At 38.8% G+C, this 23,459-nt stretch overlaps 3 protein-coding genes across 4 annotated transcripts; 2 read left to right on the forward strand and 1 right to left on the reverse strand.

Moving 5' to 3' along the window:
- Positions 1–2: 2 nt before the first annotated feature.
- Positions 3–5,558, forward strand: LOC136238294 (uncharacterized). The gene is made up of 7 exons (XM_066028693.1): positions 3–149; positions 574–775; positions 1,078–1,135; positions 1,729–1,886; positions 1,942–2,103; positions 4,733–4,923; positions 5,456–5,558. Exons 1-7 carry the CDS (start codon positions 42–44, stop codon positions 5,501–5,503), a joined length of 927 nt encoding a protein of 308 aa, XP_065884765.1. The 5' UTR covers positions 3–41; the 3' UTR covers positions 5,504–5,558.
- Positions 5,559–5,912: 354 nt separating this feature from the next.
- LOC136238295 (ras-related protein Rab-43-like) lies at positions 5,913–13,679 on the forward strand. The gene is made up of 3 exons (XM_066028694.1): positions 5,913–6,189; positions 11,589–11,663; positions 13,186–13,679. Exons 1-3 carry the CDS (start codon positions 6,007–6,009, stop codon positions 13,570–13,572), a joined length of 645 nt encoding a protein of 214 aa, XP_065884766.1. The 5' UTR covers positions 5,913–6,006; the 3' UTR covers positions 13,573–13,679.
- Positions 13,551–23,458, reverse strand: LOC136238291 (uncharacterized). Of its 2 annotated transcripts, none has more exons than XM_066028689.1 (13): positions 23,315–23,458; positions 22,990–23,256; positions 20,141–20,302; positions 19,806–19,990; positions 19,483–19,503; positions 19,133–19,429; positions 18,961–19,077; positions 18,491–18,636; positions 17,785–17,975; positions 16,230–16,322; positions 15,590–15,672; positions 13,825–13,913; positions 13,551–13,771 (listed from the first exon to the last, which is right to left on the reverse strand). In XM_066028689.1, exons 2-13 carry the CDS (start codon positions 23,219–23,221, stop codon positions 13,669–13,671), a joined length of 1,719 nt encoding a protein of 572 aa, XP_065884761.1. In that variant the 5' UTR covers positions 23,222–23,256; positions 23,315–23,458; the 3' UTR covers positions 13,551–13,668. The 2 variants fall into 2 exon arrangements, with proteins under 2 accessions (XP_065884761.1, XP_065884760.1); XM_066028688.1 differs by having other exon boundaries at positions 22,990–23,260; positions 23,315–23,454.
- Position 23,459: the final 1 nt, after the last annotated feature.

Consider the following 23,459-nt stretch of genomic DNA (forward strand, 5'->3'; position numbering starts at 1 on the left):
ATATTAGAAATAATAGAATAGTTATAAGCGCTTAATAAAATATGGCTGATTCAAGCAGCAGTAGAGCTAACTTGGAGGCTATATTGAGATGGTGTTTGCGTAAACAGGACGAAGAGGAATCCACTGGTACCACACCCATGGACAGAGAGGTATTATGCACCTATCAATGTCACGCCCCACCTACCACCAGGTCGGGTGGTGGGTGGGGATTTGTAGGGGATTCGTCACCCAAACTCGTCCCCAGGGTAGGGGCATTTGCAACACAAATAGCCATACCTGGCCATATTGTTAGTGATTCCCGGGATAAATAATATAAATTAGTATGGGGATTTGTAACTTGAAGTTGTCCCCAGGGGTGGAGAATTTGTCATCTAACATTTGCAAATCCCCCACCTCTGCCCGACCTGGGGTAGGTGGGGCTTGACATTGATAGGTGCATTAATTGTGTATTCTCTGGATACTAGAATGTGGGTGAATTCCGGATCTGCTATACGGGTTATCCCCCCACCAGTTGTTACTCCACACACACATACTGTTGCACATATACAATCAAATGTATACGCACACACACAGCGGCAGGAGTGGCTGAAGGGAGCTCTAGAGGCAATGTGCTCAGCACCCAGTGAAACAGACTTGATGAAGGCTGCCCTAGCGGTGCTGCAATCACACCATATCCCTCCACCAGGGAGTGATATTGGAGAGGACACAAAGAATGCAATGTTAAAGGCTTTTGATGAGGTGTTGTATTTCATTGAGGATCTGGACCATGCTAAAGGTATATATACTATATAGTCTCTTGTGGACAGACTGCCCTTTCCTTTTTGAGTGATGGACATGTGAATGATGTTTTCTGGCCAGAACAGTAACCATGTAGCAATTCACTTGTCAGTATTTTGTAGTGCCATCTTCACTAATTCTGGAATTGACATCTCTAAAATCTGGCTATATACATATAGACAGAACCAATTGGCTAATAACTTACATCAGACCTTTTTTACGATCATCACTCAATAAAGGAAGTGTCTGGCTACACAAGAACTCATAATTGTGATGTCATTTTGTGTCATTTGATGACAGATCTGATGAAGCTGGGAGGAGTGGCAGTGATGATGTCATACTTCAACCATCCTAATAGGTGCCCACCATTGTATTTGTGTTGTTCCCATACCACCCACATACTGAACCACATGAAGATTGTCTGCCAATCAGTCAAGCTTTAAATCACATTAAGTCTCATGTTGATAATATGTGTACAGTTGGTGAACAGCTACTATAGCCATTACAAAAAAACAAAAAAAAACAAAAACAACATCTGGGTCAGTTTGTGTCCCTAAATGATTAGAGGCTGTACAAGTAATTTTCATTGTAAGTAACAACACTCAATGTTTGTCTTGTTAAGATTGTGAAATGTAAACTTTGTTATGAGCTACTAGTTTGTCAATGACTTTCTATTTAGTGAACATTTCATGTTATTGATTTCAACAATTCATATGTACTTGGAAACGATCATTACAGTTGAACGCCTTGCATTCCAGATATGTACATTGTACACACCTTGGGACCGTTCCGAACTCCTTATTAGCAAATTGTCCTGGGGTCTAAATGTATCTACACTAATACGAATGGGATCATGGACAAGTGTTCTGATTATCACAGTGTCGATGTGTCATTTAAAGACATTCCCACTGTGTAACCATGCTAACTACTTCTGGCTCGGTATTCCCCTAGAGATTTGTGTGCTAAGGCTTGTGAGGTGATGGGCACGTCAGCACAGAATGAAGAATATTGTCAGCAAGCTTGTCAGCCTGCCATTCCACAGCTAGTGCAGCTGTGTATGTCGTGTGATGATGAATTAGTGAAGGTGAAGTCTCTCTATGCCATCTCATGTGAGCTAGTGGTGATGTAATATTATGTCACTGAGATGTGTGTTTGCTAGTATAGGTATAGTGAGAGAATTCCCTCCAGGACTGGAAGTGTTTATGGAGAACAAAGGGATGGAATTGTTGTTGCATTGTTTAGTGTGCGAGTATGAGAAGGTGATTATTAAGGCTCTCTTCCTACTGCGTAGCATCAGCAACAAAACAGTTAGTAGTTATATCACAGGTATAACATGTGTGTGTAGTGTGTGTGTGTGTGTAGTGTGTGTGTGTAGTGTGGTGTGTGTGTAGTGTGGTGTGTGTGTAGTGTGGTGTGTGTGTGTGTGGTGTGTGTGTGTAGTGTGGTGTGTGTGTGTGTGTGTAGTGTGGTGTGTGTGTAGTGTGTGTGTGGTGTGTGTGTAGTGTGTGTGTAGTGTGGTGTGTGTAGTGTGGTGTGTAGGGTGGTGTGTGTGTAGTGTGTGTGTGGTGTGTGTGTAGTGTGGTGTGTGTGTGTGTGTGGTGTGTGTGTGTGTAGTGTGGTGTGTAGTGTGGTGTGTGTATGTGTGTGGTGTGTGTGTGTAGTGTGTGTATGTGTGTTCAAATACCAACTGCCCATGTCTCATGTAATGAGGAGTTGTGAGGTGGGATTTCAGGTGCCCATACCTTCATCTTTGTCAGAAGTTACCAGCTCTGTCCCCTTAGGATTTGCCTGCACTTAACTCATAGCACTAGTGGAGATGTCATAACCCTATGACGTGCGATTACACAACCAACTAGTTAGTATAGCTTCTAGGAAAGTAACGTGTTGTGGTGAAGGTCCTGGGTCATGCTGGTATGGATTTATAACTTGTTCAAAATATTGGAAGGTATCTGTTGTTGAATTGGTTCTTTGAGATCATAAGATAGTGGTCAATGCCCTCAAGTGGCCCGGTGTTTCACTAAGCAGATATGACTATATGTGGTAGCTATGGTTTTGTTAGGTGTATAATGACGTTTATTACTACAGTTACAAAACTGGTCATGACTCAGTGAGCTGTGACATAGCAACAATACAAGTACTCCACACTTGGTAACTCTTATTTACATACCACGGATTAGGAAATGACTATACTATAATGTCATCCAATTTGTTCAAGTGATAAGTTTGTTGTGTGTCACATGGCCAGCTTCCTCTTGGTCTCTCCAATGCATATGATATCAGCCTTTCTAAAATGAAGTCACACTAATTTTCTATTTGGAGGGACTAGCTCTTATATTTTCAAGCATTGTTTGACAAAAGTATCTTTTTGTGATTAAAAATATCATAGAGAAACCATTGAATATGGAAATAAGAGAATACCGTTTTTACTCAGAGAATCAGCTGAAATTTTTTGAAAACCAAAAGTAAACAATTCATTATTATACCTTACCTGTTGGCTTTAGCTCATATCTTATCTGTAGTCCCTCAAGAAGAGGTCAGTATTATTAGGAGTGACGTCATTTTGAAAAGCGTATGTTGGATGCATGCAACTCACCTAATAGTCTCAGGGATGAATATAAGTTACAGCAAAAAAAGTTTATCTGTGAGATGTTCCTTTTTGTGATTTTGTTTGTTGGTGTATTTCCATATGAACACTGGACTGGCCCCTTCTGCAGTATGATATGATGTCCTGCCCACAATTTGTAGCTACAAGCTGTTGGACCTTTGTTTTTCCACTCATAAACACAGTTTCTGCTGTGCTTTATAATGTTGCTCTTCCAGAAAGTTTTCCAAATAATAGTTGTAACATGGTCTCGAGGAATTTGCCTGATATGTATGCCCAAAGCCCGAGAGCACAGCATGTCACATTGTATTGCAGTAGTTTTAGAAATAGGTAGTGTTGGAAGCAAATAGTACACCCAGGTGATGTAGTACTCTTGTATTTTCATATGAAATAAGTGACTATGAATACATGTAATATGTACGCATGTGTAAATGAGGTAGGACTGGCTGTGCAAGGTAAGATCATTAGTAGGAATGATATTTGTGTGGGACAATGTAGGATTATTTATTACACTGCATTAACTGTGACAGGTACTCAGACAAACTATACATTTTGTACACAATTGCAGGAAATACCTGTCTGAGTGAGTAACTGTCTGAGTGAGTAACTGTCTGAGTGAGTTACTGTCTGAGTGAGTAACTGTCTGAGTGAGTCGGTTGAAGAGAGTTAACTAGTAAACGTGACCCCAAGTTGTCTGTAATAGATAGAGTTTCATGACCTATGTCAGTGTACCATAAATTTCTAATTTGCTATCTATGCCTTATGGTGACATTTAGGAAATGATATGACCACCTCTCTATATTATTAACTCTTGATATGACCTTAATGGGGAAAATAGTTTGTTAACATAGCTCACCATGATGTGGAAGTTTATCATGTGATTAACATGTGACTTGACTGTTGTTGGGATGTGACTTTACAAGATATAGTGTGAATTGTTTGTTTGTGTTAGCGTGTACAGGCGGCAGCAATTATATTAAAATGGCATTTTATTAATTTTTTAAATTTAGAGAAGTACAATTTGATTGGTCAAACTCTTGTACACCGGGTAGTTAGTACTAATTGTCAAGACGTTGTCTACTAAATTCTGTACTGAGCTATAAATAAAAACATGACTTCCAAATTCCAATATTTTTTCACGGAGGAACCATCAGAACCTGTGTATAAATCTGCTATTCTAATAGTTCATGTGTGTTTGTGTTTGACATTTTAGACAATAAATAGTTAAAAATTTAAAAGTGGAAGCCATTTGCATGTGATTTCTGAGTGATTTGACTAATTCAGATATCATTGCAGTTACTTTCACTTCATTGTTGCTGAACATACAACTAATATGATCATGTGATCTCATAGATGACATCATCAGACAAGTAGTTCATATCACAATGACCCCCCCATATGATGACATCAATATTAGGAGGCACTCAACATTCTGTCTCCTTTCTCTCGTGAGAGCAGTACCATACAAGTTCTCATCTCATCGTGCTCGACTGCTAGAGACACTACAAGATAGACAGCAGTCACTAACTGATTCCAATCATGAGGTATACCGGTAGCTTGTGAGGAGGCTGGTCACAGGGGGTCTATCATCAACACAGTTCAGAAGGAGAAAACATCCTGACCACCTGGTAGACTCCTGTAAGCGTTCGAGCGTAAATCGGATGGCTGCAGGTTCGAGGCCACCTAGGTCCAGTCATGGATTTTTTCTCCTTTCTCCAACTTTTCAAACACACCTTAAGTAGCTAAAGTCTAGTAGCTAAAGTCTTTGAACAGGCTGTAGGACTAGGTGTCCTACAGACCTTCAGCACTTGTGCTGTAAAGCATTAATAAAAAAATAAAAATAAATTCTCTGCAAAGTTCATTGATTCCTGACCGACACTTTTTTTTTTGTGATGAAACAAATAAGTTGCTTCAGGTTTCAAACAGAATTTTCTTCAAATGATTTTAGCTTGTGATGTACCCCTATAACAAAAGCGAGCCTTTCAAGAAGGTTATGTTAACTTGTGTAGATTCCCACTGTACCACAAGACCAGCCTCCTCTGTATCATGTTGTATTTATCATCTGGTGTCTTACAGGATGAGCTGGAAGCATGCTGGAAAATTGTGGACCTTTTTTCAAAATAATTAACTGACAACTGCTGTAACAATAATTTTTTACAAGCTGGCCACAAAAACTTGATGTAGTTTAAATTGTAAGGGGGTGACACTCCAATATATCTTGTACTCTGATCTTCGTCCTCAGTCAAAACGAAAGTCAAAAGTCAAGCAAGAAATTTGCAGTAGGTCAAAGACAAGTTCGTTTTGTAAGTGCATACCACAATCGATGCTAGCCTAACCGCAATTTCACGAAATTTACAGAAGTTCAGTCAAGAGTCAAGCGTGGATAAGTCAAGGGTCAAAGAGTTTGACCGAGGATGAAGATCGGAGTACAGGGTACTGTATATTGGAGTGCCATCCCCTTGAATTGTGCAATCTAGATCAGTACTCGCGAAAGTATGGTCACGCGAAAGCGTATAGATTTACGGTGTACTTAGCATAGCGGTGTCGGAAGATTACGACAAACAGTGTGCATTATATAGATAATTTAATAGATTCTTATCAATGTACGCTAGTAGCTAAAGGAGCTCATGGAAGATTATTCCGACTCGTTTGATTTCTTGTTCAAGATAATTCTAGTTGGTGATGCAGGGGTGGGGAAGACGTGTATAGTTCAGAGGTTTAAGAATGGAATTTTCATCGAGCGGCAAGCGAACACCATTGGAGTGGACTTCACCCTCAAAACAATAATGGTGGACGGGAAGAAGATAAAGGTATGATGTAAATCCCGCATACTAGTGACCTCAATACAGTGGATACCTTATAACGGACACTTCAAAGAACTTATGACCCAGCTGTAATTCAGAGGTCTACTGTGACCTTACTTTAATTTGGAGAGTCAATAGTTGTTATGCTAGCTGTAGAGTTTGTATTTCTCATCTCATAGTGTCACTTAATGTGTAGCATACTATTACAGCAAGCCCTGCAGCAGGTGGTATTCTATTGAAACTTGCATTCACATAATGTCCAATCCTGAAAGTGATTTTATATTTATTCAAGAGCTTGGTAGTACCATAAGATATGTACTTCAATCTGTCCTTGTAATATAGTCAACAGGGTGAAGGGCACACAATTATCATGATCAATATATAATTTTATAGGGAATATGGTTTTACTATAAGAATAATCATTTTTAAATGCTTTTTCTCCTCTTTAATGACCATTTATACTACTACAGAGTGGTACCACTAGCTTGTAATAGGAGAGTACACCTCTCTATAACAAACACTTTGGGACCAGTGATTTTTGGCCTACCCTGTTGGACCAAAGTGTTGGTCCTTGGAGGTTGTCCTTGACTTGGAGAGCTTGTTACTGTATTTCTGTTAGGATTGTAAATTACAGTAAAATAATTTCTGCTAATAATGTTTTCTGCTAATAATATTATTGCTGAGTAACTCAATTTAGCTGTTACCACTCCTTTTACATTGTGTTACAACATAGTTTATCAGTTAGTTATCGATATGTACAACCTTTCGAGCAACATAAATTTTGCAGTTACTTGGCTGTCCACGAATTTTCATCCTTGACAATTATCATGATTGGCTCTTTACAGGTTATCTAATGAGTGATCCTCGAAAATGAAAATTGTTTATCCATGAAACTTACACACCTTGATAATTGTATGTGTAGTTCATAAACGTCCTGGTCATATTTATTATAGAAAATTTGTATTTTCTTGTATATTTTCAATAGATCAGGCATGGGTACCTAGTTTATGTGGTCGTTTAATAAATTTCTGTAACCGTTCATGGATCTTCTGTTGTCATTACTGTAAGTTTAGTTTCTCCTCAATGACACTATTTTGTACCACAAAATTCAAAGTACAGATTAAGTGGAACCCAAACATCGCCTGATCCCCGTTGTCACTATTTTCTACATGATCCATTAGGCTTGTGTTTTCTGACATGTCACATTATGCTAATACGTACTCCAGATTAACTAGAGCTAGCTGCATCAGATTACAGACCAGTGTGGATATGAAAGATTTCACCAAAGCCGATAATATATTGTCACAAGTCTTAAGGTCTGACTTTCTCTCTGACAATTTTATCCAGTTGTGTATACATTTCACCTGTGATTAAGCAATAACCCTTTGACCTAACCTACCCAGCTGTATATTAATATAGCCACAAATGGCTATATATGGGCTCTTAACAGGAAAGGTGTGTGTGTGTGGGGGGGGATATACAATAATTGGGAAATATGTCTAGTTCACTTGCTTATCAGCAATCCTATAGTGAGTGTTTCAGAGCTTTACAATGATGTTGCAATACACACAGACTGACACACAATACAACTTGAAGCGTGTTTTTAGTTTGTCATACTAAAAGTGATGTTAATATTACTGCAATTGTTCTAACAAACTGTTATAGTGTTAGTGTATTAACTACTCCATACTAGGCCTCTCCTAAAAAAAATATATATATATATATATAACTTTACCAGCTCTGATACCATGCATTACTGTAGTGACCCCACTATGCTAGTATTAGCCAACTAAATACTGTCCATGGCTATACCCACTATCCATGTAATAACTAAGTTGTACATTGTAACATCTGTACACATTTCGTACACACCTTTTAGTTTCCATGTGCATCTGACTAGAGCACAAATGGTGTCTAGCTTAGCTAGTCTTGTGCCCAGACTCCACCCACTGTGTTGAGACACTACGGTTTTTCGGCCTGCCACCATAGTGTTATGCATTTGTATCCATGGTTCCAGTCAACCATCTTTGTCGTTCTTACCTATCAAATCGCATTGTAGCTGAATTAAAGCATCTGATTGGCCAGAAAAGAAAAATGGCGTATGGCCCAAAACTCCAGCGTTTGTCACCAGACCCTACTTAACGGTGGGGTGTGGCCACAAGACTATAGCTTAGCAAACCTTAGAAAAGAATCTAAATGTCACGATAAGAATGGTGGCATAAGTGTCAGTCTTGTTACTGTGTTGTACATTTGCTTTCATTTGATCGTGTCTTAATGCCAGAGCTGGGAAGGTTGAACTGCTCCCAACTATTGCCATGTCCCTAGTACGTTCACTGTAACATCTAGTAGTAGGTATTAACCTGTGATTGTAAGGGATGGTGATGGCTACTTGAGCAAGAAAGTGTAATACTGCTTGTATGTAGTATTAAGAGTTGATGTCAAGACTCTTGGTATCTTAATAGTTTGGGGATATTGTCATGATTGATGTCCTTCTGTTCATTTAAGTTTTTCTGATGAATTATTGTGTCCTGGTTAGTTGTTAGTGCTGTGGAGTGATACAGGATATGTTTACTTGCAATTGGTCGTTCATTGCAAATTTACCCCTCAAAAATAGTTTGTAGTGTTTGAATATGACATAACTGGGTCAACCAAAAAATCAACAAAAAAAATCCCAACCCCTTTGGATTTTCATGAAATTTGGCATAGACATGGACTCTACTAAGAAACTTTCTCACACCAAAATTTGGCCCATTCTATTGATCTCCCTTTAAGATATGACAACTCCAAGTTTATTACAAAATACTACACTAGTTTAATAAAATGGCCATAACTTTGTCAGTGATTATCACAAAACCTTTCTGTTTAGATTTTTGGAATGTTTATTAAATTCTCTTTCAAGTGATATATAATTCATTATAATTACTCAAAGGAAAGGGTAAAACCACAAAAAATGTGACCTTTTCCTTTGATCTTACTTTTTTCAAAAAAGGATATTTCAATTACTTTCATTTTTTGTTCAAATATTCTTCTAATGCCCTTCTTTAAGTTTGAAGTTGGGATGGCAAGTAGATCGTGAGTTGTGGCTACATACGTAATTTTACATGTTACCAGGGATATAAGTATGAACACTATTATAACAATGCAAACATTTGAATTAAATTATAGTATGGAATCTCATCAGAACGTGGCCAAGTTGCAATACACATACAGTTGGAGGCATAGTATAGAAGTGTCATAAGGTGATTAAACAGAAGTATCAATATTCTACATTTCTGAAGCCACACCAATATCCCCTATTGTTATGTATATCGATGCAGTTATGATAACAACATGATTTTGGTGCAAACACCATCAGGAGTCCATAATAGAGATTTTATGAACTCCTGATGCCATATAGTGGGAGGGTTTAGCAGCAAATTATCTTATGATACTATAAGGTTTGTAAGAGAAAGGTTAGACAGAATTGAGGAAACTTCACAATAGGCTTCTATTAAAATAATGAATTTGGAGGGTTTTGATTTGGTACAGTGACTGTATAGAAAGGCCACCATATAAGGGCCAACTATAAATTCTCCAAATGAGATACAGTATCTATACACTAATCCACCTGTCAAAAGCAGCCACCTGCCTGACTGTGACCGGCCCAAAGTTTTGACCGGCTTAGATAGGTTCCAATGTAAATCATTCCTTATTCACCAAATTCTTCACCAAATATTTCTTCCACCAAACTTTTCTGTTATTATGTAGTGTCTGCTGACATGGACAGATGTCCTACAGACTAAAAGAAAAGTTTAGCTGAAGAATTTGGTAAATAAGGAACGATTTACCCTCCAACTTCATAATGTTAATGTGAAATTTCCACAATTTTGTCAAACCTTTCATAAGATAATTTGCTACTAAACCCTCCCATTATATGGCATCCGAGTTCATAAAACCTCTATTATGGACTCGTGATGGTGTTTACACCAAATCATGTTGTATTATAACTGCATCGATGTACATAGCAATAGGGGATATTGGTGTGGCTTCAGAAATATAGAATATTGATACTTCTGTTTAATCACCTTATGACACTTCTATACTATGCCTCCAACTGTATGTGTATTGCAACTTGGCCACGTTCTGATGAGATTCCATACTATAATTTAATTCAAAAGTTTGTATTGTTATAATAGTGTTCATACTTATCCCCCCCCCCCCCCCCCCCCCCCCCGGTAACTTGTAAAATTACGTATGTAGCCACAACTCATGGTCTACTTGCCATCCCAATTTCAAACTTACTGTCATGAAAGAAGGGTATTAGAAGAATATTTGAATAAAAAATGAAAGTAATTGAAATATCCTTTTTTGAAAAAAGTAAGATCAAAGGAAAAGGTCACATTTTTGTGGTTTTACCCTTCCTTTGAGTAATTATAATGAATTATATATCACTTGAAAGAGAATTTAATAAGCATTCCAAAAATCTAAACAGAAAGGTTGTTGTGATAATCACTGACAAAGTTATGGCCATTTTATTAAACTAGTGTAGTATTTTGTAATAAACTTGGAGTGGTCATATCTTAAAGGGAGATCAATAGAATGGGCCAAATTTTGGTGTGAGAAAGTTTCTTAGTAGAGTCCATGTCTATGCCAAATTTCATGAAAATCCAAAGGGGTTGGGATTTTTTTTTTTGTTGATTTGGTATGGAATGACCCAACTGAAGAATTGTCTGTTGTATGATCAGCATTGCACGGAGATTCTCTTGATCTGGTTTTGACATTTTGCAAGTGAACTGAATCATTACCTCTGTGTGTGTGTGTGTGTGTGTGTGTGTTGTGTGTAGAATTGTAGACTTCCTGATGGAGCATTGTTAGGAAAACTCTTCATTCCATGGATCAGATGAATTGTTTGTGTAGACTTCATCACATTTCTGTGCCACATACCAACCACTGAATAATCAATGAATTCTCAGTACTAGTTTAGTTCAGTGTGTGATGTACCATCAAGTATAACAGATTAATGTACAAATAAAGCATCTTTTAAGGGATGTGGGGTTAAAAAAATACCTACGTAATTTTAGAATTTGTACCAGAACAATATGGTAGGCAAATTTCTTGTAGTACTTACATGTACGTGTACCTACTTAAATATTACCTTTAACATATGCTATTATTGCTATTAAGATATTGTCATACTCCTCTGAAATGGACACGGTTTGTCAGCAATTTGTCCCACAAAGAGTCGGTCCACTGTGAGCTATTATTATACAGTGAATACCTCTCTTAATAAACTCTCCAAATAAGGACACAATAGAAAACACCTCCTAATGATGATATTTTGGTCCCAACAGGTTTGGCTCCATACATGATCTCATGTTTGATAATTTGTGTTACTTGATGAGCCTGATCTCATGTTCATTGTTTAGTTACAAATATGGGATACGGCAGGACAGGAGAGATTCCGGACTATCACACAAAGCTACTACCGCAGCACACATGGGGTAAGTATGAGTACAGTAAGATTTCCTGTAATTTTGCTGTTTACGATATGTATGCTTATATCAATATTGTCACCATTCAGATAATTGAAGCAGTTTCTTGTCCTGAGTAACAACTTTGTGTGTTTGCTGGGGTATAAAATTACAGGGAAACCTGACTTCGCAGCCTTCTCTAACAGCTATACATATTCATGACTTCATTATAGTGACCATGTGAAGTAGGTCCCAAACATAGCTAAGGTGTACTTCATGACCTCATTAATAAGACCACCTCATTATAGTGACCATGTCAAGTACAGGGGTTAATCTAGGGGGGGGCGCACAGGCCCCCTCTGGGTTAGCCATTGCCCCCCCTAGGTTTATACCTAAAGCCTTGAGAAATGGAAAGGTTTAATTGATCCCAAAGTTGTATAATCCAATGGTCAATATTCAATGGCATCACAGTAAAATTTCACCAAAATTGAGTATATTTACACCTAAATTTTCCTGGGGGAGCATGCCCCCAGACCCCCCTAGAATCCGAAGCAACTTACTTCGCCCCCTCTAGGTTTATATTCTGGGTTGAGCCCTGAAGTAGGTCCCAAACATAGCTAAGGTGTACTTCATGACCTCATTAATAAGACCACCTCATTATAGTGACCATGTCAACGAGGTCCCAAACATAGCTAAGGTGTACTTCATGACCTCATTATAGTGACCATGTCAAGTAGGTCCCAAACACAGCTAAGGTGTACTTCATGACCTCATTAATAAGACCACCTCATTATAGTGACCATGTCAAGTAGGTCCCAAACACAGCTAAGGTGTACTTCATGACCTCATTAATATAAACAAGAGTACATAATAAAAATAGTGAGGGAGAGTGTCTAACTGCTAATACAGCCTGTACAATATTATTGAATAGACAATGATCTTTTAACAAATTAGACCCTTTTCGTGGTGAATTTGGTGGATTTTGGAGGTGTCTAAGTTACTTAGACCCTTTTCATGTTTATTAGGCGCACAGGACTGGTAGTGTTAGCAACACATCGCCACCTGAAAATTAATTTTAAACCATTAACGGGTGGAGTAATGGCTTGTTTCTACTAATGAATGCTACATTTCTCTGTTACAAGCAGCTGTCAACAATGTTAAGGTACAACAACTACATAAAGGGTCTAAATAACTTAGACTTCAGACCACAGGGGTCTAAGTACTTTAGTAACCCTCAGGCGCCATTACACAGGGCCATCAGGTTACTAAATTACTTAGACCCCTGTGGTCTGAAGTCTAACTATTACTTAACACTTTTACTGATAATAGAGATCTGCTGATAGGTATTGAGTACTGTCGATAGGTGTTAAATAACATGAAGCTTTTGCTCTGCCAATGTGTGGATGCTCTATAATACACAAGTGGTTTTGGCTGAAGGTGTCCTAGTAAGACACTCTCCCTCCCTATTTTTATTATGTACTTTTGATATAAGGTTTCACTGTTTAAATTTCCTCTGATAATTAGAACACCAGTTACATATGATGATACACAGGTGATCATTGGATATGACATCACAAAGAGAGAGAGCTTCACAAACGTCACAAGGTGGTTGAGTGATGTTAAGAAGTTTTCTGGTGAAGATGTTATGATAATTCTCATTGGAACAAAACTGGATTTGGTCCGATCTGATATTCACTTGAGAGAAGTGGACGTAACTGAAGTGAAACAGTTTGTGAAGAACTACCAAGTGCTAGACGTGCTTGAGACATCATCCAAAGAAGACACAAACATTGATACAGTGTTCCAGAGACTTGCACGAGCTCTTAAGAGCAAGCATGAAAGGAAGGGTTTAGCTATGAACAGTCGTCATGATGAAGACACTGTTGCCATATCATCAGAGGATACTAGACAAATCAATTCAGCTGGTTGTAACTGTTAACATTTTACTATAAAATACACAAAATTACATTATTTCTTACATCAAAATGGACATCACAAAATAAAATGTATTTTCTGTAATAAACAAATAAAATAGTTAAAACTTCATCCCCATAGTTTGTGACCTCATGGCTGACTTAGCAGCGGTGACATAGCTTGGTGTGGACTGGTTTGCCCGTTGTGCCATGTGTTGTTGTCCACTAAAAAGGGTATAAAATGGGTGGGGCTCTTGTTATAAGGGGGTGTGGCTTACTAGCTAGCAATACTGTGGGAGCCTCGATCACGATATGATTGTTGGTCCTTCAGGTCATCAATGGCTTTGGTCAAGTCTGTCAAAAGTGCCTACAGGAGAAAAGGCTCTAGCATGTGGGGGTGTGGCTGGTTTGTGTGCAGAGTGCAGGTTTGTCTTCCTCATAGTTCAATCCAGTATCAAAACTAATGTAGCTCCATATCATACATGTCCCAGAACCCTCACAAACCTTCTTTCAGCCACCCCAACACAACATGCGACTTTTCTAGCTAAGAAGCAAGTACTACTACATTATTCATACTTGTTGTGAATGTGATAAAAAGTGTTTACAATATCACTGACAGGCTTGGGGTCAAATACTTTGAAAAGTATAAATACTTTGGAAGTATGAAGTACAAAATACAAATACTTATACCCAGGATGTATTCAAATACAAATACTTTTAAAAGTATTTACAAACTTTTAAAATACTTCTGTACTTTGATCGTTACACAACCACCCAATAGTACACAGCTCTGTTTTAATATTGTTCTAATAAAATTTCAAGTGTATGGTAAAAACAACTGTAACATTATAATGCTTTATAGAACTTTGCGTGGGCGAGATCAAAGGAAAAGGTGTACTTTAAATTTCATAAAGTACACTCTCAGCCGGCCAACAGTGCTTCATGACCACAAAGAGTGCTTTATTCGTTCTTTGCGGTGCAATAAAGTACAGTTGCCCACATGCCTTAGTGCAGGCTAATAGCCTGCGGGGCTCATGCCAGTACGACTAATCACCCACACCGGTGAAGGCTGATAGCCTCGCCGCGCTGAGTGATCAATCACCTCAGCCAATATGAGTTTTACCACTGGATTGCTTTTATAGACATACCTAAATGCTTCGATGATGGGTGGGAGAAGGTAACGTTGCTGTTACGTTTGTAAATGTAAATGTAAACGGACAAGTCCTGGAGATATCACGGAATTATTTCACTGTGACTCACAATAGAATCGATTGCGGGTTGCGAGCAATACCTGCCAAAATACGCAATGAACGTCTACCATGCCAAACTAGTTCGTATGCGTTCAGGCTGCTAATAGTTCGTGCAATGCGTGTTAATTACGAGTCCTAGTGTATGGTGACGCTACACGACTAGAAAGTTCCATAAATCATTTAAAGCATAGCTTTGCTTGTAAAATAAAGTACTCAGCGCTTGGCCTCGATGCTAATAAAGCACTTGGCTTCGCCGCATCTCAGCCGCACGCCTCGTACTTTATTTTTCATATAGCACTCGCGGCTATGCTTTAACATATACATAAAACAATTGGAGTAGACTTCTTGCTCTTCTTAGATGACATTATGGAACTATGTTACAGAGTTTAAATGCTCATACTTATATACTATTCAACTTCAAAGAAAAGTAAGTCCTTCACAACTCTTCCCATTCAAAGAAATTGAAAGAAAATAATGATATATTTTTTACAGATTAAGGTGTCAATAAGTCAAAGAGATCATCTTCCAACTAAATAAATTTTACATACAGATTCTTTCCAAGCTAAAGTATTTGAAGTATTTTAAATTTTTACATGAAGTATTTAAATACAAATACTCATGTATTTGACCCCAAGCCTGATCACTGATAAGGTCACCAGTCAACTTGATAATCTCATTTGTATACAAAGTGACCTGTCTAATGTAGCCACCTGTTTCAGGAAATTTTGGCCCAAAGCAACTTACATTGTACAATGACCAATCTCCTCACACACACACTGTATGTAGTACTCACCTTACAGAACTCATGCTGGGCTACACTGGACTGAACTAGTGAAGTCTTGCACTGTTCTAGTGATGCCCTTGCTCGGTGTAGATCTGACGTAATGAGACATGGTGAATAACAAACAATGTTTAGTGAAATAAAAACATCAAGGTACAAAGCTTTGTGTCAAAGTGTTCCCAACAATTAAACATTTGATCTACACAAAATGATGTACTGAGTGGGGGGAGTTATCTCACTATAGCCAGTGTAGTGAGAGTGTTTAACTGTGATCACCAGTATAGGATAGTGTCAGCCACCACATCCCGCGATAAGGAATTTCTCTACATTGAACTTAACCTCAAACAGCACTGACTGTTCCCAGCTAAGAGCATACTCAATAATTACAACAGGGTCAGTGATGACATCTTAAGAGACATTATATCATGAAATTTCCCACCACAAATTCTATGAGATGGTTACCAATGAAAACCAATCGTTTTGCAAACCCCACTCTCCCTTGAAGACACCCACTACAATTTTGCCAGTTACAAACCTTACATGTACCATTGATGGTTAAACTATGAATCCCAGGAATTGTTACAAAATTTTGATTTACAACTTTAGGAATACATCCATTCACTGTATGCTAACACTTTCACACACTACTTACCAAGGGGAGCAATCTTTCTGGCCTCCTCCAGAGCTAATGCTACACTAACTCGATGTAACTGTACACTGACTGCTTCATCTGGCTGGAGACCATCTGTGGTAGAATGTATTAATATTTGTGGCAGTATACAATATTTTACTTATTGAGTGTTTATTTCGGACCATAGTTTAACTGAGCGGCTCAATATATATATTCAGGCCCTGTTGCTTTTTTCTTAGTGCACACTAGAGCCCACGTGTGCATTTGAACTCTATACTTGAATACAGACAAACATAAGGTGTGTTATTGGTTATATGGTACATAGCTACACACATATGCTTGTCACCAGCCTATACAAGGCCAATCCCTTTAAACAAAAGATCAATGTGGCACAGACCCTGTATTGCATGTTATGTGGACAAGTTGTTGGCAACAAACAGCTGCTCAACATTGGTGGGAAAACATGTTTGATGTTAACTGGTATAATAAGATACAGGAACTTGTCATAGTCTCATCCCTAGCTATGTAGCCTCTACCAACTAGTTGGGGCAAAGACAATATGGCATAACATCAAAATGATAATTTGCCCAACACTAGAAAGTAGCACCTAGTTTCTGTGAGTGACAGCTTTCTATACCAATGACACCACCTTGATCTTCCAAACAATTTTGGAGCTGACTATCAAAACCAGTTTACATACTGAGAGATATTCCGTTAGTTTAGTCCCAAGGTGTCCATATTACACCGGAACCTGTCGATATGGACACTTGAGGACACCTACACACTTAGTTAAAGTCCCAAACAGTGTCCTGATTTGCAGTGCAGTAAAATATGTGCCATTCACAACTGTGACATGCTGAGCAAAAACCGGCTGTTTTCGCAAAATTTATTTTGCCATAAAAACACTGGGTAAAAATACATGTGCTACATGAAAAATTTACACACACTTTAATCACATTTGTATGCACTGAAATTACACTGAAATTAAGCTCAAATCAATAAAACCTGTACACCACTGGATTTGCCTGTTGATTCACCTGTTTACGGAGAGTAAGAAAATCTTTGTTCTGTGTTTACACAGCAAAGGATGCGTGAGCTATGGCGTTTATTTACGATGTAGTAAAAACAATGTTCACTGCCGTCATTTCTTAGTTGTAATGGCCTTCTTCTTTGTCAACATGGAGGAGTTCAGGGAAAGCACTATACCTTGATTGATTTGCCAGTTCATGGTGCACAGATTGAGCCAAGTCCCATCTGCGTAGCTTGTTTTAATCGTGAGTTATGATCAATAATCAAAGCACCTGTAATTTATTTCCCGTATTGTTGCTGTACAAATCGAGTTTATTCCTGTTCCAACTGTCAAGCACTATTAGACTATTCATCACAAAAGGCTGAAACTTTGGCTGTCCACTCTTTTGTTACTATAGATTACAGAGATACACAATAAAACGGAATTTGAGGAATGCGTGAAAACAGCTGGTTTTTGCTTAGCTGGTCATAATTTAGTATTCCCAAAATAAATCTATAAATCAAAGTTCGTCTACTCAAAGGGGCAATAGATCAACAGGTTTCATACCTGCTGATTTCCGATCAATGGTCAAATCAACACTGGTTGTTTGCATCAACGCAGTAATCACGTTGAAATAAGACAGAGACACTTTGATCAATGGTTGAGCTAGACACTCAACGTCTCTTGCCTCCAACTTGATCGGTATGATGATGTCTCGTTCCTCTTCTGATTGGAGGTCACCTAGCGACACCACACATCTGGAGAGATACCATACAAACAAGTGATGACAATTCGATGGCAAAGTTAATATATTATTACAACAGAACACTTTCCAGTATATAATCATTTGGCAAAGATCAAAGAATACACAGGTGATTTGATACTTGACAAATTAGTTAATGAAATGATTTTTCTCTTTTCCCTTCCCTAGGGTTGTTCACTACTGGTCTTGCTAGCAGTGGCTAAAATGGCCACCATTATCATTTTAGCCAGCAGAAGTGTTGTGCTATATAAAACGTTTTTATTCCTATCAATTTTAGGCCACCACATAAAAATAGCTGCATGACTTAAGAGAAAATACATGTCACCTTTTTGTCATTTGTACAAAATTAAATTCCTCCATTTTTGCACTAAATCCTTCAAAAATAATTTTGTAAAAAAAACTACCTAAAACCCTCGCCCATTGGCCAAACAAACTACCATCACTTCCAGTAAGCATAGAAATAATGGCAACCAATTATTTGGCAAGTTACTATGACAACATGATACTCACTTCTTATTGTCAGCAGCCATTTCTGGTTTATTCTTATAGTGTACTTGCCCGAGAGTACAATTTGGCTGAGCCTCTATTGTCAAAGTCATATTCTGACCAACCACACTAAGTAATCCTCCGAGACAATCAGCAAAAGACTCAGCAATCTGTTGACAATGAAACAAGAGTGAAGTGTTACTTGCTAATAAGGTGGTAATCCCCAAATGTATAATTTGTGTGTACAAAAGCACCTGTCTAATGTAGACAACTTCATTGTGTAATAAGGTCACCTGTCTAAACCAGCCAAGTTTATAATCCTCACTTGTATACAAAGTGACCTGTCTAATGTAGCCACCTGCTTAATAAAGCCAATGTACAGATTTCATTGTGTTAACAATCTAAGGATGCCATGGTGGCCAGCAGTAAGCCACCTCTTTATTACACTCCTATAAGAACACACACACCCCACCACATATAATATACACACACACCTTCTCATTTGTGTCAATGTAGTAGTAGACACCATTGGCAGCATTAGAAATAGCCGTTAGGAGGTCTCCATTGTGGTCTGAACCAAACCCAAAAGTGTATACTGTCCCTTCAAAGTCCTGGAGGGGGTGGAGCTAGTTGCAAAACTGACAAATGATTGTACAAGAAACTGACCACAGTTCCTGACGATGTGTCCATTGTTTCTTCAGGGGTTTCCTCAAGGTGTTGCACTGGGACTAGTTGTTGCATCATCTGGGGAGGGGGTGGGGCTTGTTGTTGCATCATTTGAGGAGGTGGTGGTACTTGCTGTTGCATCATCTGAGGAGGGGGTGGGGCTTGCTGCTGCATCATCTGGGGAGGGAGTGGTACTTGCTGTTGCATCATCTGAGGAGGGGGTGGGACTTGCTGTTGCATCATCTGAGGAGGGGGTGGGGCTTGTTGTTGCATCATAGGGCGTGAGAGTGGGGCATACTGTTGGAAACAGCAGCTACAAGTAGACTGTACTCAATCAGTTCTGTACTTACCATATTACGTTGCTGTGGTAACTAATAAACAACACACTTGATCATAACATGATCACTCAGACATTATACTGAATGGAGGAAAACATTGGCAGAGGGGAAATTTCTGGAAAAGTTGGAGGCTATCACCTTAGCAAAAGATATTTGCAAACGTTTTCTCAACTTTCGTGAATTAAAAAAAACACACACATACACGAAGATTTCAGTTTTATCCTCTGCCAGTATTGATGAAAAAGTTAGGGAGAAGTTTTGGCTTTTTTTTAGTTAGAAAATTCATCAAATTTTGCCATGCCAAAGTTTACCTCCATATGTCAGCACTAACTTACTAATGGTCTCATTGGGTTCCTGGCATTGTCCAGTACACCTGGCCTAGCCAAAGAGCCAATTGGGTCCTTCATAGCTTTAATAATCTCATTAAATCCTGTGATGCCACGATTAGCTAATCCATCGGTGAACAACAAGACGGATGCCACTTTTGCCTTCCTTTCTCTCAGAATAATCTGTTCCATTCCTATCAAACAGCATACATAGTGACCAACACATGACAATAACAGAGCAAACACAAACAATATGCACATATACAAGATGCAAACACGCACTACAAACACATAATGACATACTAACACACTAAGTACACGTACACACACACTACACTACATACCCTTGAGCAAGCCACCACACAGATTTGTGGCTGATCGATCTCTAATCTTCTCCACCTTAGCCTTCGTAAGTTCCTTGTTCTTTTTAGTCATTAACGTGAGTGGGAACTCCACATCAACAAGATCATCATACAGTACCAGTGATATCCTGTCAGTGGGCTTCACTGTTGGACAAATAACACAAGATGGATACAAGATATAGTCCATTTCTGGTCACCTTTGGGTCAAAATTTCCTGACCTTATTAAACAGGTGGCTGTACAAATGACACATTTGGGCATTACTATAATGGACAGTTTAGACAGGTGACCTTTCTTATACAGTGACAAGGTTTCACTATACGTGCAATAAGGTAAGCCATGGAGCCTTCAAGAACACTTAATTACCATTGCAATGGCACATGCTATTATGTCATAGGGTACAACCAACATGGTCTAAAATAACAGTTATTGGCTTCCAGCCATAATGGCTTGATTGCTTCCTATCACCAGAACACCTTCACAGTGTAGGAGTTACCCAGTTTGTACACAAAACAATTGCTAACACATGGGTGTGTAATAACAAAGAGCTGTACAAGACTTTGTACTCAATAGTTGAAACACTAGCACCATTTGTCACCTGGTGATTGATACCTTGGGAACAACCAATAAGTATCCTTCTCCTAAAGACTTGGAGGCTTCACTGTTTTCTATGACAACAACTTTGGGGGGGATCATTTTGATTAATAAAGATGATATGCTGTCTAGATATCGTTGCTAGATAAAATAGTATTTCTATTCTACTTAGGAAATCAGGCCAAGACTTTTGTAATTAAAGCATGAACAAATTCCTTTCATTCTGCTTTAGATATCTTCTTCCTGGATTACACAAACTATCGATCTTCACTTATTTTTCATGGGACCGAATGTTATAAAATGTTACAGTCCCCCAAATGGAGATCGCTAGTGACATCATTATTGATAAGGCTCATAGTCTCCGGATTATCAAGGTGTCCTGATTTTCCAGGTCAGTTTATGTGCTAAGGGATATTTTGTGACGTTAATCAAGTGTTTCGGTGCAGGTTCCATAGTACTCACAGGAAGCAGGCTGATATCACAAGACATTATAATGCTCTTATTTCTAGAACAACACAAATATATCAAAGGAATCACCACAATACCAGCATGATGATCAGTATTGAGGAAACCTTCATGCCAGGTACTCCTTCACATTATCATTGTAAATATGGCTGCTGTGACATGAATATTGAGCCCCAGGGGGGTAGGACAAGCCCACGTGAATACATAATAACATTGCACAAGTACTGAAAGTATTTCACGTGAGCTGAATAGACCCTGTACAAAAAGTAGAGGGAGGGGATCGATGGGGATTAATACATATTTTAGTTCTACTTAGTTTGTTGTGTGCAATGGTGTGATTCACGATTGGAAAAGTGCTGCCGTTATGGAGTAATTAAACTTACAACGATGACAATGTGTGGCAGTGATGACTTTCACATCAACAGTAACAGTGGTCATCAATGATTACAATACAATCGTTTTTTATACGATCTATTAATTTCAACAGGTAATATGACTACGTTTAAAATAAATATTTTTTGTTAGCGCTCCATAGTGCATGTGGTGCTGTCCCCCTGCTGTGGCCATGACATCTACAGGGTAAACGTAGTAGAAGGAGTAGGTCATGTGACACACAACACATGCAATACATTTTACCTCCCCTCCCCCCCTGCATGGTTTGGAACTGCCCGCCAAGCTTGAGTTTAGTGGCACACTCGATCCCCACCCATCTGTAAAACAAACAGCTACTTCCATAACAATTACAAACAAGTGACAAAATTAATGCTGCCACATTAACAGCAGTGTGTACAAGCTAGTCAATATGGATGTGACCAGATACCAACCTCAAAGGGATAAGCAGTATACAGGCTAACACTACAGTGACTACACACATTGCACTACATACAAACTGTGACCTAAGGTGTGGTCTGGAAAAAACTGTTACAGCTTTGGATTTCTGGGAAAAAGTGAGGGCAAAAGTATCAAGTATAGTCTCGCATGGTCAGCCAGGCCCACTCTATGCACAGCGCTTATCGATTGATAATCATAAGCGCCTAGCTGCGAGAGGGTCTGGAGAGGGTCTGGTATAGTTCAAATAGCAAAGTTGTTCAGAAACCCTGAGCTTTTTCAGGGTGATAATGAAACACCCGGTTGACTTTCATCACACCATGTCACATTGCAGATTGTTAGCAAATTCCTTTCTCTGTTGACAGTAAGCCACCAGTCCACAATAATTATGATGTGCAATATAATGTGGCACAATGTCGTGTGATGAAAGTTGACCATTATCACTCTGAAAAAGCTCAGGGTATACCAGACCCTCTCGCAGCTAGGCGCTTATAATTATCAATCGATAAGCGTCACGTGAAGAGTGGGTCTGGCCACGCAAAGACTATCTCAAGTGTTCTATTGCAAAAACCTTCCTTAAGCAGAATTATCACCATGGCACAAGTATGATATGTACTTTTTACCTACTAACTCACTTTGTAGTACCAATAGCCTATCTTTCAGTGATCCCTTCTTGAAAATTTTCCTAGCATAGAACACATACATTTTTGCCCTCAAAAAATGGAGTGTTGTTTCATGTGATTTTATACAGTGCCACGTCCTAGACTGCAACATGTTTACAAGTCATGCCAACCCAGTACAATACACATGTGCAGCCATGCATGCAAATCTCAAGACTGGTACAGTTGTACTATATTGTATCTATGGCACAATGGCTAACAGAAGGGCTGTACCCTGGTTCACCAGTGACGTATGCACATACTCACTACAAACAGTGGTACATACACTGATCAATCACAAACAATAGCGTCTTCTTCACGAGATTCAGCTTCACTCCAGCCATGGAGCCACTGCGATCAATAACTGCGACAATGTCCACTGCACTGCGCGACTGGGGCTCGTAAAGTGGCGCCTCAACTGTTGCCATAGAAATACAATCACTAATGCCCTTAGTATGATCATAGGCGGCATATTGTGTGGACGCCTTCAACGAGATTTCTTGTAGCGGTGTAGCCATGCTTGCACGTGTTTCTCTCGTGTACAATCTGATAACTAGCTAGATAAAAAAGAAAACGCATGACAAAGAGATGAGGTAATATATGTGACTCACTTTACGATCTCTTCAACATCAACTATAACAGGTCACGGTGAGGATTAAATAGAACTCTTAACGGTTAACACATCATGTTTGTTACTATTTATAGTTACCCGGAAGTTGATCACATCGGAAGCTTACATGTTACACGTAATTGTGC

This window comes from Dysidea avara, chromosome 11, assembly GCF_963678975.1.
Source record: "Dysidea avara chromosome 11, odDysAvar1.4, whole genome shotgun sequence".
Taxonomy (NCBI): Eukaryota; Metazoa; Porifera; class Demospongiae; order Dictyoceratida; family Dysideidae; genus Dysidea; species Dysidea avara.